The sequence below is a fragment of the Salmo salar genome, chromosome 08, assembly GCF_965601325.2.
Source record: "Salmo salar chromosome 08, fSalSal1, whole genome shotgun sequence".
Lineage (NCBI taxonomy): Eukaryota > Metazoa > Chordata > Actinopteri > Salmoniformes > Salmonidae > Salmo > Salmo salar.
The window spans coordinates 24,161,222-24,180,532 of NC_138298.1; the positions used below are offsets into that span (position 1 = coordinate 24,161,222).

At 48.9% G+C, this 19,311-nt stretch overlaps 1 protein-coding gene across 5 annotated transcripts in view; it reads left to right on the top strand.

Moving 5' to 3' along the window:
• The window catches only part of LOC106595273 (zinc finger protein basonuclin-2), a 586,672-nt gene that overhangs the window by 551,824 nt on the left and 15,537 nt on the right, over positions 1 to 19,311 (top strand). For all 5 annotated transcript variants that reach the window (XM_082978466.1, XM_082978465.1, XM_082978469.1 and 2 more), the window contains one exon: positions 15,723 to 18,232. In XM_082978466.1, the coding sequence (XP_082834592.1) occupies positions 15,723 to 18,232 (2,510 nt within the window). The remainder of the gene's footprint in view (positions 1 to 15,722; positions 18,233 to 19,311) is intronic.

The following is a 19,311-nucleotide window of genomic DNA, read 5'->3' on the forward strand; positions in this document are numbered from 1 at the left end:
ATGTTAGCATCCGCCAGGAGAGGCCCAGCAGGCGACAGCTAACAGCTAGCAAGACTGACACAACCATCACACAACCATGATCATCCCTTTAATGGAGACAGTCCATTACCACCCCCTTTTAATGCCTACTTCTTAATTTAGCCGTACTCTCACCACGACATCATAAGAAGGGAATGTGAGACAAAAAAATCTGTAATAAAATAAAATAAATTGTGTCTTGCCTCAGCAGCTACTTCCTATTATTTAAAGATGATTCTTTGTTGCAGTTTATGGAATGTTGTGTTGTGATTGGAAGGTAGATTTATCTGAAGGCTGCAGTTTAAAATCTGCTTCTCTGTTTTGACCAAAGTTAGGACTCTGCAGTGGATCATCTATTCACTTTGAATGTGTCTTTAAAAAGTGATGAGTCTGTGTGTGTGTGAGGTGTGTTTATGTCGATGTGTGGGCATGTGAGTGTGAGCGAAACAGTGTCCATACTCTACGTTCACCATGCTAAAACGACACACAAACACACACACACACAAACACACACAATGGCTCTTCCGGAGCTCCTTGGCGCATTAAGGTTCTATTGACAGGGGAGACTCTTGTCTGCGCTTCTCTTTCAGCACGGCCGTCCTAATAGCACTTTGACATCTCCATTCTCCATTCAGAAAGCTTTTGTGTTCCGGGGGGACATTTGTGAATAGAGAAAAGGCCCCTCTCTCTTTCTCTCTGACTCTTTGTGTTTTACACGCTGTTAGGGCCTTGTGCTAGCAGACACAAACATGTTGTGGGAGTTGTACAGCAAATAGCCATTTGTACCTGGCCCGGACCTGGGGAGTTAGTAGAGAGAGAAGGAGGGAGGGGGGGATGGAGGGATGGAATGAGAGAAAGGAGGAGTGTTTAATAGCACTTGAGTACTATTCGTAGATGTAGCCATCGTTCCCCGTGGACTGTAGAGGCCCCCTCTGCACCTTGGCATGACTTTTCACTTTAGCCCCCCCCCCCACTCCTCCCTCCCTCTCCTTTCCACCACCGTGTGCTTCAGTGACTCCATCTTTTTCTCTCCCCCCCCCCCACAGAGCAGGGAGTAGAATGATTAGTTGACGGTGCCGGTTAGACTGTTGGGTGGATGGGATCTGTGGTTGACCCAGCCATGGGATCTGTGGTTGACCCAGCCATGGGATCTGGGGTTGACCCAGCCATGGGATCTGGGGTTGACCCAGCCATGGGATCTGTGGTTGACCCAGCCATGGGATCTGTGGTTGACCCAGCCATGGGATCTGGGGTTGACCCAGCCATGGGATCTGTGGTTGACCCAGCCATGGGATCTGTGGTTGACCCAGCCATGGGATCTGTGGTTGACCCAGCCATGGGATCTGGGGTTGACCCAGCCATGGGATCTGTGGTTGACCCAGCCATGGGATCTGTGGTTGACCCAGCCATGGGATCTGTGGTCATAAATAATTCCAGCAGTGTGACAGAGATCTACTTGAATGTGTTAGGAACCAGCTAGCACGGTCAAGGGAAGAGTCAGATGGGTCATTAGACAATTTGTCAAGTAAATATGTGTGATTATGTGTTTCTATATGATATAATCTAGATATTATAGAAATATGTAATGGGATAGTGATGAGGATAAACCTAAACCACACATGCATAAAAATACATCATGCTTTGACAATGAGCCTGAGGTCACTTTCCAATACTATTTTGGCTTGAAAGATTCAACTTACATGGATTCAGTCCTGTGGTTTTTATGCAATTCTCAAGTACATTAGTATTGACAGATAAAAAACATATGTAGCCAATTGTATGCTCATATCAAGGGTCAATGTAAAAGGTATTATAGACCAGTATACAGTATATTTCCATATATCTTCGACATGTTTGTCTCTGCTCTGTGACCATATCGTGAGGTCACATGAACAGACTCGAGACACACACGCACACACACACCGAGATTGTAGAGCAGGAATGTTTTCCTCCCAGGTAAACCTGCCAAGCTGTAATGACCACCAGACCCAGAACCAAACTCTCTCTCATGGTTGTTTAGAACTCAAGACATCCCATATAGGACGTGTAGGAGAGAAATATAGCATTTAGGGAGAAACCAGAGCCAAGCAGCTTTGTTTGCCTAGTACCGTTCACACGCCAAACAAGTCTATATGTTTGTGTTTATGTGTTGGCAAGGGTTGAGGTGTTTGGGGAGATGAGAGTGTGTGTGTGTGTGTGTGTGTGTGTGTGTGTGTGTGTGTGTGTGTGTGTGTGTGTGTGTGTGTGTGTGTGTGTGTGTGTGTGTGTGTGTGTGTGTGTGTGTGTGTGTGTGTGTGTGTGTGTGTGTGTGTGTGTGTGTGTGTGTGTGTGTGTGTGAGCGTCCTAGCGTGCATGCATGCGTGTGTGTGCCTGCACATCTATGTGTGAGAGAGAGAGAGAGCTGGGCCAGGAGGAATGCAGTCTGTGTGGCGTCACATTTAGCACCGGCTCCCATATGCTTGTACCTGTGGACACACCAGCTGGCCTTCAGAGCCTTTTGAGTCAGACAGACACACAGACAGAGAGTCAGTCATTCGCACAGTCAGAAAGACAGAGAGGAGTCCTTGTATTTCTCCATGGTGTTTAAAGGGATTACATGGCCCCGGCGCTGTACGTCTCACTGCCCCTCCACTTCAAAGCAGCTAGCAGGCTGTGCCAGGGGCACACTGGCCCTCTCTCACGGCGCTGTACGTCTCACTGCCCCTCCACTTCAAAGCAGCTAGCAGGCTGTGCCAGGGGCACACTGGCCCTCTCTCACTGCACGCCCCTGGCACACACCCCACATCTGCCCAGAGGGACTGCCAACGGCACACACATAGCCAGACCTGGCCCAACATACCCTGTGTGTGTGTGTGTGTGTGTGTGTGTGTGTGTGTGTGTGTGTGTGTGTGTGTGTGTGTGTGTGTGTGTGTGTGTGTGTGTGTGTGTGTGTGTGTGTGTGTGTGTGTGTGTGTGTGTGTGTGTGTGTGTGTGTGTGAATGACTGACTGAGGATTTTTTTTTTATCTCTCCAAACCTTGTACTTTTCTCCAAAGTCAACCACCTGCACACAGTAGTCCCTCCTCATCTGTAGGAGTATATACAAACTGTCCTTAGATCAGCGATTAAAATAGCTTACTGTCACTAAGCCCTCATTTACCTCCACTGGCCCCAGACAAGTTGTCAAATCAACTCAGTACCACTTAGCTAGCCAATCACGTCATGTTCCAAAAAACTTTATTATCCATTTAAGGTCAATTGGTATTTTGTCTTTGGCTTCCATGACAGGAAAGCTAAAAGTGGCAGTCAGACATGAGCTAAGGGTGCCAGTAAGGGACAAAGAGTGCTTGGTACCTCAGCCAATGGGCTCCCCGCCATGTATCCAGTGAGGGCCTATGACTCCACACGACTACTGACTCCAATAGAGTTCATACACGTACCAAATGTGTCATGACACATACACAGATTCCCAGATGATTCATTTGGGCTGTGAGGCGTTGACACGGTGTGATTCCCGGCTAGAATCCAACCATATGTTCTCTATAGCACCGCTACTAAAACCTCCTAAATCAAGCTAAGCTCTTGGTAAAATCACCAAAACAAAGTAACAAAGAAAAGAAAAAGTGAGATACATTCTTGGCTATATTTTCATTGACCTGTATTGAGTTTGAATGAATTTACATTAGGAGGAGATGAGTTTACAGACATTCCCTTGAATAACTAAAATACCTAGGCAGATACCAGAAGGTAGGAAAGCTGATTTGTGAACAAGCTAGATCAATATATGGACGTTATAGTGGTAACGTTGCCCCGCCCCTCTTGACCTCATCCTCACCTCTCCCTCCATCCCTCCACCTCTCCCTCCATCCCTCCACCTCTCCTTTCATCCTAAGCTGTGCTCCCATCCCACTCCCTCTGTCAGGGTCCTGCCGTACACACAGACCAGCCATCCCACCGTAATAGAATCAATAACACACAACTCAGACAAAGTGAGCAGCACGACATTTGACCCATAACCCCACCAACCCTCCGGCTGATCAATATTCAGATAAAAAACACCACCTCATCCTCTCTTCCGTTATCCACTAGTTGTTTTCTAAATGATATCCACCCTCCTCTCCCTCTCTCTCCTCCTCTTCCCATTTACATTACACAGTATATTTAAAGGAAGTAGGGAGTTCATTTCCCAGAACTCACCAGGAGCTCCCGTGAGGCTTCACTTCCCCTCTCCCCCGCCACCTCTAAGCCGCAGACAGACACGTTCCTTTAGCGGCTATCGCTAACACTAACACTAGCCACCCCGACAGACCTGAGAGGACCTGGACATTAGCTAATCCATATTTATTGCATCTGGTCCCTCTTCCCCCGGCTTGTAATTTGTATGGAGAGACATATTAGCGCTAACACGCTAGCCCTGGCAACAACAGGTTCAGACTGGTGTGAGATGCTACACGTCTGAATTGACTTAGCGTTAGCCTCGCGGGACCTAGCGGGAGGGAAGCTACTGGCTAGCAGGACTTGTCTGGCCGTATTGAGTTTCTGTGATGGCTGTTTAGCTTGTAGCTATGTGGGGGCAGAGGGGGGGAACAGAGGGTGCCCCGGCTCAATGAGTTTACTGACAGGAACCCTTAGACCACAGGGCCAGGGATCGATAGTCCCTCCACTGAACTACACAGCACCGCCAGACGAGACAGACCCAAACAATGGGGGATAGTATTACATTACACACAGTCACTCACAGACGTGTAGTTACACACACATACATGTACTTACACACACTTACATACCGGTACATGTGTGTTCATATTGGATTTATTGATATGAAAATGCTTATGTCTCTGATTAACAGGCACGCATTGCCCCACACAGACACACACACACACACACACACACACACACACACACACACACACACACACACACACACACACACACACACACACACACCACCTCTGGAGGTTATGTTTTCCTCCCTTGGTCCTGGAACCTGGTCTCCAGGTGGTCCCATGTGTCCCTCTGAACAAACACTGTCTCCCTCGCCACTTCCTCCCGTGTCACAGGGCCAGCCCCAGACATTGTGTGGCCGCCGCCCACCGTGCAGCCCCGTGATTGGAAGAGGGTCACGGAGTTGACATTTATTAAAGGAAGTTACACGGCTGGTTATGGGGAGCTGACAGTCCTCTCGTCACGTCTCTGGTCCTGCCAGGAATCACAGGGGTTTGGGTTCCTGCCTCCCAACAATAAAAGAAACAATGAACTTGTTAAAGGCCTGTATGACCCTCTCAGGGCTCCCAATTGAACCAAAATGACAGCTTTCGTTTTGCAGCTCTGACCCACTGGGATCTGTAGTTCTACCGGAGTAGACTAGGGTAGGAGAGCTAAGGCAATGGAGCTAAGGTGGACTACATGTCATCTGCCATAAAAACACATGTAGGAGTTTGGGAAAGGAGAACATTTGAAGTATTTCAGGTAGTCCTTGAAAACCACAGAGAGTGGAACGCACACCACCAACCTGTGTATTATAGCAGCCTGTCATTTCACATATTGTAGCGCGAGGGAATGAACGAGGGAACGAAGGAGGAATGGTGAAGCTAGTGGCTCTCCGGGGAGAAGAGGGTTTAGTAGACTGTGAGGAACAATGAAAGTCAGAAAGGTCCAGTGAAATGGACAGAGTGTTGCAGACCAGATGTGTGTGTGCATGGATGGCTCAAACACACACATACACACACAGGTCTACAAGGGCTCCACAATCTCCAGCTCCCCACGCCTGACGTCCCCCGGCCTTCTAAAACCTTTGTTTTCCTCTATCAGCGTCCTGATACATTCCAGTCTTTCTTTTCTCTCTACCTTTCAAAGACACTTGGGTTTCATTTGAAGAGTCCAAAACTAAAGCTATTCATCTAGTGTATTACATGTCCTCACACACAGGCAAATGGCAAAACAAAATGTTTTGGGGGTCTTGTGTGTTTTGATGGTCTATAGCGTTTCTACATGTATACGTTACAGTGCAGAGAGGCTGGGGAACATGGTGATGATGTTTATTTTTGCAGTAAGTAAATCACCACTATGGTACTTATGACAGTAGACAGGCCCAGGGACCTGGAACGGGGCCCTGCGAGACCCACACACACACACGCCAAGTATGTACACTAACACACATTGTGGCCCAAATGCTTACTAACAGATACTTGTGCCCCACACACACACACACACACACACACACACACACACACACACACACACACCACACACACACACACACACACACACACACACACACACACACACACACACACACACACACACACACACACACACACACACACACACACACACACACACACACACACACATTCTCCAGGCGCCGCTGGCTATGTGAACTGCTGTGCCACAGGGATAGATGTGTTCTGGCACTCAGGTTGGGTAGTGTAAATCACACTGCAGCAACAGTGCCACCCACCTCTTCAAAGATGAATGGGCCGACCCACATGCCAAACAACAATCCCAATGAGGCCATTTAAAACCAGAGCGGCTGAACCATTGTAATTTGAAACAGGGGGGCCAGTGTGCTGACAATTTCCTACTTAAGTATACCTTTAACTTTCCTCGTGGACACTTGAACAGAATCCTGTTCATGTTAGTCATTTCAAAGCAAACAGCAACAATTAGATTTCCCCCGTCCATCTGATCTATTGTTCCTGATGGACCAGTCATGTTTACAGCTTGTTATTGCTCTGTCATTTCAAGTGGATTAGAGTGAACAGCCAGATGTACAGCACTACTTCTACATGCATGTCTTGTTGCCGGGGGCCCAGTGTGCTCTGATAAGCCCGTGTACTGTGCTGTAAAGCGTGGTGGAATTTTGCGAGACGCTACAATGACTCCCAGTAACAACGACAAAAACATGTGCAGTACTTCTCTGGGGACCCCATACCCCCCCGTCTAGGGGCCCCTGTGTGTGAAAGCAGGCAGAGAAATAGGGTACAGAGCTGCCGTGGAACCAGGGGGGTGGAGGAGTGGTGGGGGTTGAGTTAATGGTCTTGCATCTTCCTGGCAGCATGTCAATAATGGCTCTAATCACATTAAGTAAAGAGTCCATTAGCTTATTCTCTCCTCTCTCTCTGCTGCATGCTAGCCTAGTAAAAACACAGTAGGCAGAGAGCTCCCCTAATGGTGTGTTATAGACACCACTACTCCTGCAGGATGATGATGGGAGACACTGGAAAATCACCAGGTGCAGATAGGAGTCAGTACATTCTGTGTGTTTTTGTCTATTTTTATCAGTCAGTCTCGTGCTCAGTTATTTCAGTTTACAATGAGCACTGTGTAGGGAATTGGTTATCTGTGTATTAAATTAGTTGTGGTTCATCACAGGTAAGAATGGAATAAGAAATCATATTGGTGCATTTTTACATAAATGGCAAGAAGTAGGAGTTGATGTTTATTGGCTTTGAAGAATTGTATTAAATTATAATTCATTACACCTCGGCTTTCTCTGTTGTAAAATATGGGCAGACACAGACTATGAGATTAAGTTGATGATTAGTGAAGGTTGGAACCTCATTCTCAAGTGTCATTAGTCCATATTAGGTAGAAAACGCAACAAATATCAAGTATCAATGTTTTACTTGTCCTCGCTCCAGCAGGGCTAATCTTCAAACAGATCAGATTTGTTTCTCTCCGTCAACTGCTTAAGGATAATGGCTGTTAGAGGGGGGGACAGGTATTACACTGAGGGAGAACAGAAACAACACATACATACATCAGAATACAACAGAAACATACTGTAAGCCAACGAGCAGAGCCAAGGAGCAAATGGTGAGCACATGTTAATGCACCTTTCCTCCCGTGGTCCTTGCCAAAATAGTAATCAAGACAAAGGAGATGTGATATGAGGGAGAGAAAAGGAGGACATCACACCAAAGCAGCCCCTTCCCTCCACCCCCCTGGACAGACAGGCCATTTCTCAGCCGCCTCACTGCTCCTTTCAGCCCCTGGAGGAGGAACAGCAGCCCCCACATCTGTCTCCCAGGCCCAGGACAGACCGGCCTGGCCGCGTCCAAACGCTGCACATCACACGAATCATCCTCAATTAATGTGAACCATCAGGCGCTCCCTCCTTCCCTCTTTTCGCTCCCTCCTCTCTTTTCTCTCATTTATTGCTCTCTCACTTCTCAGAGGAGTCCCCCCTGGGTGCGTTCTGGGTCCGCTGTGTTTTACACTGTAGACTGAGGATACGGCTGCTTAGCACAGCGGGGCTAGCTAGCCAAAATGTTAGCTTGGATGCCTTGTGAAAAGAGACAGCGAAATCAATAGATCAGTCCAAGCCCGGCCAGACGGTGCTAAGATTTAACTGCTGCGGGCGCATCATGAAAGGTTCTGATGTGATCTGAAGCCTGGGCCGCTCCAAAGATTTTTTTTCTGCTCCACTGCGGCGCAGAGGCCCCCGAAATGGCTTCCATGTGCCGCCCCATCTGCACCTCTGCTGGGCTGTGGCCAAAGGACCATCCTCCTTCCCTTTGAAGGGTTGCGGATGGGACAGCTTTAAAACAACCAGAGGTTACCAGACACTCTTTAGGGGCAGAAAGAGAGAGACCCTGGGAAAAAGAGGGGGAACAGCTTGCCCTGGGCCACTTGGATGTCAAGGAGTGCCAGAGAGTGACTCACCCTATCTGTCCTGCATGCAACCACCACTATAAATTTCACTCCACTCGATTAGCGCCCTAAGCAACAACCGACACGTCGTCATGAATATTTTACCAAAGCCTAGAGTTAAATCAGGTTGGAGAGCAACCAGGCATGGAGGCAGGGCCAGGGTATCTCTGGGCTAGTCTGCTTGAATTGCTTGATCACGGTGTCTGGTTCTCAGTGAAAAAGCAGTCACATTCACTCACACTGCAGAGAGAGCAGACCCCAGTCATTCTGGCTCTGAAGGAGTCTCTGGCACTGATGAGCATCATATTGACCACGACCTGCAATGCCTGGGTTTAATTGAATAACGGAAAAGGCATCAACCCGGATTCCATATCTGATCTGCCTCCCTCTCCCAAGTTCTAATAAGAATGATGAACGTGCCGCAGCAGAAGGGCCATGTGTAGACTTTTATTGAATCCCACCTGGTTTAGACGTCAGGGTGTCTTTTAAGGGGCGGCTGGGATGTTATATGGAAAACAGGATGATTCTCCAGGCCTGGGCTGGGTGAATCTCACTCCCCTCAGGGGGTCATCATGAGTCCTTTAAGATCACCCCCCCCCCCCCACACCCCCACTCGCTCTCTCGCTCTCTCTCTCCCTCTCTCCCTCGCCCCTCTCCCTCTCTCTCCCCCTCGCCCCTCTCTCTCTCTCTCTCTCGCTCTCCCTCTCTCTCCCCCCCTCTCTCTCCCCTCTCCCCCCTCTCTCTCTCTGTAGTTGATCTTCTTCCATCTCCCTGTTGAAACGAGTGAGTCCTCTCTCCCCCCCCCTCTCTCTCCCTCTCCCCCCTCTCTCTCTCTGTAGTTGATCTTCTTCCATCTCCCTGTTGAAACGAGTGAGTCCTCTCTCCCCCCCTCTCTCTCCCTCTCCCCCCTCTCTCTCTCTGTAGTTGATCTTCTTCCATCTCCCTGTTGAAACGAGTGAGTCCTCTCTCTCTCTCTCTCTCTCTCTCTCTGCTTTCTGACAGACTGTTTCTGATGGTTTCCTCTAAGACAGTGTCAGTTTCTTGTTGTAATACATGACACCATTATCTAATAGCCCTACTGTATCATTTCAATTGGAAGTAAACATTTAAAAATGCCCTTTTACCAATCAGATATAATTCTGCAGGATAATGCGGAAAATAATGTAAAGCGTTCGCCACACACAAAAGCGTTCTCTCACACACAAAACATTCAGTTTAAATGAGAAGATGGTGTTAGCTAAGCGTGATCGCAGACTACCGGTTCCTTACAAATGTCCTCCGGCCACGTCTGGGTCGACCCACTCCCCGTGACGCATCATCACCATGCAGGAAGTGGTGCTGGTTGTTCAACCAATAACCTCCAACCTTGCCACCAGAGAGCCAATGGGAGCGGAGCAGGGGCTGGAGAGAGCCCTAGCCCTCTGATATGATGGCTCCAGGCACTGAGCTTTTGTGAACCCCATCCCCCATGGCACCCCTCTCGCCACCACCACTACCCAAATACATTATTCATGGAGCGATAGAAAGACAAAAAAAGAATGGGCGAAAGGGAGGGAGAGAAACAGAACATGGAGGAGGGAAGCCACAAGGTTCAAGACCTCGTGCTTAACCTCCCTTGAAGTGGCGAGCGTGGGGATAGAGGCAGTTTCTTTTTCACGTTGGGGATGAGAGAGCGGCCGAGGGGGATCAATAGGGGATTCCCTGGTGTCTTCTGGGGGAACGCGGCACTGCAAGCTGATTGGTGGATCAATGTGGTTCCCAGGGTTCAACTCCAACGCCACGGCCAGCCAGTAGTCTCCTTCGCGGTGATAGGGTGATACATACAGCCTTGTGGTTGCTGGTTGCATCGCTCTGCCCTTGGTGAATCTGCCTCAAGCGTAGCCAGCCTACGCATTGTAGCCTACATCTATTAGGGCCAAGATGCACTTACTGTATATAATGTATGTGTCTATTGAATGGCATTATCATAAAGCCTAGAAAGCCTGATAACCCCCATTATGTCATCTTTAGTTCTATCTGGGTCACAGATCCCCTATTCCACAAACCCCAGAACACGACTGACGACTGTACAGCTAACAGCACATAGGATATTAATGGTTGATATTAGCTTTGTTTGCCTTGCGTGAGGAGTGTGGGATCTCTCTCCATTCCCTGCCAAATAGACTGGGTCATTGGTTATGATAGGTGATGATTAGTGAAAAGTATGTGTATGTTCTTTCCTTTTAGTCCACTATGTAAATCCTTCCAGCTTCTCTCTCTCTCAGCGCAGCCTGTTAATACTAGCGCTACAGCTAATTGTATAATTGCCTGTTTTGTTTTAATCTGACAGCGTTACCCCGGCCCCATAATAAGGCCATCATTTGTTCATCTTCTCCTGTCAGCCATAATTTAACCAGGCAGGTTGCTGGGCCGGGCGCCCCCGACAACACCCGGGCACCTCCACTAGTAAACATTACCGGGGAACGCCGCTAGCGAGCCAACCGGCTGCAAGATAAATAAACACAGCCGTCGTCGGGCGGATTAATTCCGAATGACACGGACACGGTGGATAAACTAATAATGTAGAGGGGGTAGAGGGGCCGTCCGCTAGATTAAGTGTGTATCCTACCACCGCATCTCTGCTGTAATTATTGTTTAATTGTCATTAACCTCACAAACTGAGGTTTATCCGCATTGTTTAAAGGACTCTGGGATGTGTAGTGACAGGGTGATCTGTCATACCTCTGGAGGGAGGAGGAACGGGGCGAGGGATTAATGAGGTATTACTTGGGGATGGATGGAGGGGTGGAGGGGGCAGTGCTGGAAAATACATGGGAACGAGAGGGCCAACATTAGGCTAATTGGGAGATGAGTGCCTCCTTGTAAAAAGTGCTTCTAATGGCACATTTGTTACTCACGCTGCGGCGGCGTCGCTAGACTAATGCGCTAATGCAGAGTGGGCTGCAAGAGGTGGTTAACACTACAGGGACTTTGTGTTTGTGTGCAAATATGTACATGAGCTGTCTCGGAATTTCTATCACCCAGGCTCTGAGATATGATATGTACACAGTGTGTATATATATATATACACACACACACACACACACACACACACACACACACACACACACACACACACACACACACACACACACACACACACACACACACACACACACACACACACACACACACACACACACACACACACACACACACACTAGCTATTGTGGTGTTAGACATAATTTCTCATCTTCTAGGAAGTTAGCATTCAATTAACAAGCGGCGTTTGATTTACAAGTGGGGTTATCATTGCATATCTTTGTGTTTGAACGTAGATCGAGTCTCGCAGTTGAAGTCTATTTACATAAAAGTGCTAAAGAGTTGTTTTTGTATACAAAAGACATGAAGCCCAGTCATGATACCATCAAATAGCATTGCTTTGACTGAAATATGCAATGAAACATGTTCTTGTTCATTGTCGAATATGTTATGTTTTATTATCTGTTAATATTTATTTCGTATTTTTTGTTGCCCAGCTCTTGTGGTCTGTACTTTGATAGTGTTACCATAAAACACATTATTGCAAAATATAGTATTACATAGCGTAAACAGAGAGGGGTTATAAAATGGCCGAATAATAATGAGCAGTTAGTGAAATAAAAAGCACATGAGGTTTCCCCCTGGACCAGGAACTGTAGTCAAGCTTCTCCTCTCATACTGTTCACTCTGGTTGGTGTGGGGTTCAGTAAATGCTAGCTTGAGTTTCTCCCTCACTCTCTCTCTCTTCCTGTCTGTCTTTCTCTCCCCATCTCCCTGTCTCCCTGTCTCCCTGTCTGTCTGTCTGTCTGTCTGTCTGTCTGTCTGTCCCCTCGCTCTGTCTCCAGTCTCTCTCTCCTTCCGTGGCCTAAGCCCCTGTTGTCTGTGCTCCAGGAGCATCTGGAGCGGAGCAGAACAGTGGACGGAGGCTGGGCCGTGTGTGTTTTCCTAGCCCCCACTGCAGTACGGCCTCTCTCTCTCTCTCTCTCTCTCTCTCTCCATAGCCGTAGTACTGACCTGTATCGTGATTGAACAACAAGCAGGGATGAAGGGATGGGAGGGAAGAATATGATAAGAACATAAGCCATACTTGTCTGGGTCCGGACAGTGTTCTGAAAAGCACAAGGATAAATTGCGTGTGGTGGGTTTTTAAGGGGACCAGGACTGCCAAGTGATGGCGTGACCTTTGAACCTTTGAAACAGCGATGGCTGACTCTCTCCTCGGGGGTTAGGGTAAGTGAGGAACATTTATTGTTCATTAATCTGCGCAGTGTAGGTCTACCTTTTTATTGGGCATCTTCTAATCCTTAACCTACCTCTGACAAAAGTTGCTGTATTGTATTTCATTAATGTCACTTTGTAACAGTAAACAGATCCAAAATAGTACCACGTATATTGGAATGTGTCATAGCTATTCCATTCTGCACCAATCATTTGGTTAGTTTGTGTCCCTTCTGCGTACGTGCCTGTTGTGTACTTGTCAGTGTATTAACGTATGTGACCCTTATTCTATGACTTCCGTTGTACATTTCAGAGTGACTATTTCTGAGAAATTCTCTCCATTTCTTATCTTTCTGCCTAATTATACACTTTCTAATTGAACTTTTTTCAATGGAATCCAATGGAAATCCACATGCCCCGTGGGGCATCCATCCACATCCACATGGGGCGGCAGCGTAGCCTAGTGGTTAATGCATTGGACTAGTAACTGAAAGGTTGCAAGATCGAATCCCTGAGCTGACAAGGTACAGATCTGTTGTTCTGCCCCTGAACAAGGCAGTTTACCCACTGTTCCTCGGTAGGCCGTCATTGTAAATATGAAATTGTTCTTAACTGACTTGCCTAGTTAAATAAAGGTAAAATACATTTTTAAAAATGTCCCAATGGCCGTGCAGCTATGAAATAATAGTGCCCAGGCTACAATTTAAAGTCATATACCTCCAGGCGAAAAACTCACACACACAGAATGAAAGTGTAAAATGTTTTTTTAATGTATATTTAACAACAAATAACCCCAGTTACTATTGATGTTCCGTCTCCCAAGGATTCATTTGGCTTCTATGTCTAAGGGCATGATGTGCAACCACTCTCTATCTACCCCCCCCACACACACACACACGCATGCAGACACACACACACACACTTCCTTTTCCATTCTCTCTCTCCCTCTGTCTTGTTAAACATTTATCTCGTGTTTTTCCCTTTAAGGCCCTTTGTGCTTTGTGATGTTGTATTTTTGCACCCTTTTAGACTCCAGTGTTGTATCTCTGATAGATTCTGCCAGGCAGGAGAGAAGGAGCGGGGTGTGAACGGGGAACAGTACCCTAGCGTTGCTTCTAATTGTTGTGGTTGCACTACGTCGTTCCCTTGAAGTCACACTTGACTGGGCTGCAGAGGTCCCACAGGACCATGCAGAGTAAACTGTAGTGTTTATCTCCACCACTCATATAATAAACACACACACACACACACACACACACACACACACACACCGTTCACAAAGTTGCAGCTCTGTAGTGCACACAGCCCCATTTTTCCCCCGTGTGAACAAGCAATGTGGGACTTAAGTTTGGATAAAATGTCTAGATAATTTATTAGCACTAATGTTGAATCTCATACTAACACCTGTTAAAGTCTGTCATTCAAATAAGTTGTTTAGTTGACAGAAAGTGTCAATCTCTGTTAGTGATTTGCTGGGTTCCACCCTCCCAGCACACAGTCAGAGAACCAGTGGGTTCAGAGTGGTAGACAACAGAACTGGGTCAGTATTCTGTGTATCAAAGCTCTGAGACCGACCGCAAACCCCTTCAGTTCAGGTTCAGGTCTTGCCAAGATTCCTTTCCCAGAATCCATTGCCATGTCTCGACGTTTGGCAATTGACGCGCATGTTTGTTCAAAACTCGAGGCGTTTTATTTTTCTGTGGTTAATAGCACCATCTCCAAAAGAGACGGCCGCCAAGGAAAGTTCTCCTCTTGGAATAATGCTCAGAGCTCTCCCATCGGAATCATTCTGTTTCCCAGGCTTCCACAGGGCTCCACAAGCACAGGGTTGGGAAACACCAAGGCCCATGTAAAATATGTCCTGTCAACATTTACTTCATTACATTTCCCGCTCCCTCCCGCCTTCTCTCCATAGGCAGTGTAAATGCAAGCACATGCGTTTTCCTCTTGACACGGTCGCACTGATAAAGTATGCCTGCTTCATTTAGTTTTGAATCTGATGGGAGATATGCATCCCGTAAACCTCATTAACATAAAGCACAGTAAAGACTGACCCCAGGTCTGTTCTTAATGAACGTGACGCCAGATCGGCGTCACCTCCAAAGACGCACTTAAATTAACATGGGTGTTCTTATTTTAATGTCCAAGTTGACTTAACCCCCATAGACTGATATTCCTAACTCCATTTTACTTTGTTCATTAGATTCCCTCAGAGATAAGAGTAAACTACGAAAAGTGGCTGCCAAGTAGTAAGCTACGATTAGTGGCTCGCGCGAATTAATCCATTTTTTCTTTTAGCAGCCTTTTCTCTCCCCGGCTGTCATCGCGGCAGTAAACATAGCGGAGCTGCGTGCCGTGCGCTGTTCTGAGGGACTCTCAGCGAGAGTTCACATCTTTCACGGGCTGTTTTTGTTAAACAGTCTCACAGCGAATAGATCAACGTCCCCAGAAATGCTTAGAATTCACAGGTACCCACTAATAGCCCACCAGCCCCACCGGCCCCAGCGGTCTCCATTTGCTTGCTTTTAGACTTTATTCAACTCTGCCTGTTCCTCTCGCTGTGTGCCTAATGACTGTGTATGCATAGCTGATGAAATGTAAAGAAGGAAGGAGAGAAATGAGGAAGAGAAAGAGGGACAGGGAAGAGGAGGGTTATTATCAGAGCTCTATTATCAATCTTTACTCGTCGCTTCAGGGGCCTTCATGAGCCGATAACAACACCCCTTCCCTACTCCCTTCCTCCTCGCTCCCTCTCGACCACAGTGATTATGCACAATCAATAACTTTTGTGTGTTTTGTCTATTCTCTCTTGTCTTTCCATTGCGCCTCTAGGATGCTGCGGGCAAGGTGCTGGACCGCTGGTCCATTATGTCTCGGGAAGAGGAGATCATCACCCTGCAGCAGTTCCTTCGTTTCGGAGAGACCAAGTCCATCGTGGAGCTGATGGCCATCCAGGAGAAGGAAGGTCAGGCGGTCACCGTGCCCTCCTCCAAGACCGACTCAGGTATCCGGACGTTCATCGAGAGCAACAGCACGGGACGCGGCCGAAGCCCAGGCCTCCTCAACCACATGGAGACCAGCAGCCCGTCCAGCATCCACCACTTTGAGAACATTCCTAACAGTCTGGCCTTCCTGCTGCCGTTCCAGTACATCAACCCTGTGTCGGCCCCCATGCTGGGCCTGCCCCCCAATGGCCTGGCGCTGGAGCAGTCGGGCCTCCGGGGCCTCCACGACCGGGACCGCGATGCCAGCCTACCCAACCAGGGCGAGCCGGGGGAGAGCAGCGAGTCTGAGGTATCCCTCAGCCCTTTCCGCAGCAGCGGTCAGAGCCCCAGCCGCATTGGAGCTCTGGGGGGCATGAACAACGCCATGGAGCCCAAACAGGAGCCCATCAACCGGGCATCACCCATCTCTCCCACTCCTTCCAGCCAGCCGTCCCAGCAGCAGACGGAACAACAGCAGCAAGGCCAGCAGCAGCAAGGCCAGGGGCAACCCGGGACCCCACGGCCTAGGTCCAACTCCCTTAATGACCACCAGGCCCACCACCACTTTGTGAAGAGCGAGCAGTCCAAGAGCATCACCCACTCCTCCTTCTCCTCCAAGATGCACCGCATGCGCCGCATGGGAGCCACCTCACGCAAGGGCCGCGTGTGCTGCAACTCGTGCGGCAAGACCTTCTACGACAAAGGTACGCTGAAGATCCACTACAACGCCGTGCACCTCAAGATCAAGCACCGCTGCACTATCGAGGGCTGCAACATGGTGTTCAGCTCGCTGCGCAGCCGCAACCGCCACAGCGCCAACCCCAACCCACGCCTGCACATGCCCATGCTGAGGAACAACCGCGACAAGGACCTCATCCGTGGGTCGGGCCCCGGCACACCCGTCATCTCCAGTGCCAAGAGCGGCTTCACCCTGAGCAGCCCCAGACAGCCGCCTCTGGGCTTCGCCACCCCGCCCCTGGACCCCATGCTCCAGTCACCCCTGCAGATCCCACTGGTCTTCCCCTCCCTGAAGTCGGTGCAGCCCATCCAGCCGGTGCCCCCTTTCTACCGCACACTGCTGTCCCCACAGCACCTGGTCAGTCCTCCAGTGTCACTGCCCACCAGCCCCATCCTGCCCTCCACCACCAATAGCAGCTCTCTGATGGACCAGCAGCATCAGCTCCTGGCTGCCCCTGCGGCCGCAGCCTCCCATAACGCCCACAATATGTCCTCTGAAGGTGGGCTAATGTCCCACCACAGGCTGCCCACCCCCAGTATCCCCCAGCAGGATCCAGCTGCTGCCACCAACACGGACCCCACCCCCAAGAAGAAGCCCCGTAAGTCCAGCATGCCGGTGAAGATCGAGAAGGAGGTGATTGACGTGGCAGACGAGTATGATGAGGACAAAGACGATGATGATGACGACAGCTGTCACCACCACCACCATCACCACCACCACCACCCCTCCTCCCACCTCCACCACAACATCAATGGAAACCGCAACAACAACAACAGCAACGGAGGGAACAACAACAACAGCCACCACAGCGGCGGCAGCGGGCACCAGTCCCCCTCCCAGGATGAGATGAGCCCAGGCCTGATGAGGGGACACCTGATGAGGCACGACCAGGATGACTGCCGGGGAGAGGGACCCGGAGGAGAGGGCGGCAGGGGCGAGAGAGGAGGCCCAGGCGGTGAGCTCCGCTGCATGGACAGCTTCACCTCCGAGGACCAGGACCACGAGAGAGACTTTGAGAACGATTCGGAGACTTCGGATTCCAAGATGTTCTACCGCGAGGAGATGATGGAGGTGGAGGAACAGCACCAGAGGCTGAGGCTCAACTCCTCCATGAGCTCCAGAGTGGGAGGAGGCAACAACCTGGACAAGGACCAGGAGGACCAGGAGGCCAGAGATAAGGAGGCGCAGCTGAGGAAGGAGATGGAAGACCCCAAGAGCCGCTCCTCACCCTCGCCCCACCAGCCCACCATCAAGATTAAGGAGGAGCTCAACGACCCCACCTATGACATGTTCTGCATGAGCCAGTACGGCCTCTACAATGGGGGCATGGCGGCCGCCGCAGCCGCCGCCGCCAGCATGGCCGCCCTGCACGAGAGCTTCATCTCCTCCATGAGCTACGGCGCCAGCCCGCCCAAGTTCCCCTCCTCGCACTCCCCCGAGGGAGAACTGTGCACCAGCCCCAACTCCAACGACCCCAAGATCTGCTACGTGTGCAAGAAGAGCTTCAAGAGCTCCTACAGCGTCAAACTGCACTACAAGAACGTGCACCTCAAAGAGATGCACGTGTGCACCGTGTCCGGCTGCAACGCCGCCTTCCCCTCCCGACGGAGCAGAGACAGGTGAGTGTCGTACAACACACACACACATATACACACTAACAGTATATTTTTTCTTGGCTTACAATTGGTTCTTAATTTGACTGCCTCAATTTTTCTGATTAATTATTTAAATATCAGTAGAGTATGAATTAATATTATGATACAACTGGTGTTATTAATTCATTTGTTTACTTGGAAACCCATTAGCTTTTGCGGGGCAGCAGCCATTCTCCTGGGGTCCACAAAAAACACGACAAGTAGTTTGAGTAGTTTGAGAAACAGATGCCTCCCAAGTCCTCAACTGGCAGCTTCATTAAATAGTACCCGCAAAACACCAGTCTCAATGTCAACAGTGAAGAGGCGACTCCAGAATGCTGGCCTTCTAGGCAGAGTTCCTCTGTCCAGCGTCTGTGTTCTTTTGCCCATCTTAATCTTTTCTTTTTATTGGCCAGTCTGAGATATGGCTTTTTCTTTGCATCTCTGTCTAGAAGGCCAGCATCCCGGAGTAGCCTCTTCAATGTTGACGTTGAGACTGGTGTTTTGCGGGTACTATTTAATGAAGCTGCCAGGTGAGGACTTGTGAGGGGTCTCTTTCTCAAACTAGACACTCTAATGTACTTGTCCTCTTGCTCAGTTGTGCACCGGGGCCTCCCACTCCTCTTTCTATTCTGGTTAGAGACAGTTAGCGCTGTTCTGTGAAGGGAGTAGTACACAGCATTGTACGAGATCTTCAGTTTCTTGTCAATTTCTCGCATGGAATAGTCTTCATTTCTCAGAAGAATGTCTTTGTTTCTGGCCATTTTGAGCCTGTAACCGAACCCACAAATGCTGATGCTCCAGATACTCAACTAGTCTAAAGAAGGCCAGTTGTATTGCTTCTTTAATCAAACAACAGTTTTCAGCTGTGCTAACATAACTGCAAAAGGGTTTTCTAATGATAAACTTGGATTAGCTAACACAACGTGCCACTGGAACACAGAAGTGATGCTTACTGATAATGTGCCTCTGTACGCCTATGTAGATATTGCATTAAAAAATATATATTTTTTTTTATTAAAAGAAATTCCGCCATTTCCAGCTACAATAGTCATTTACAACAT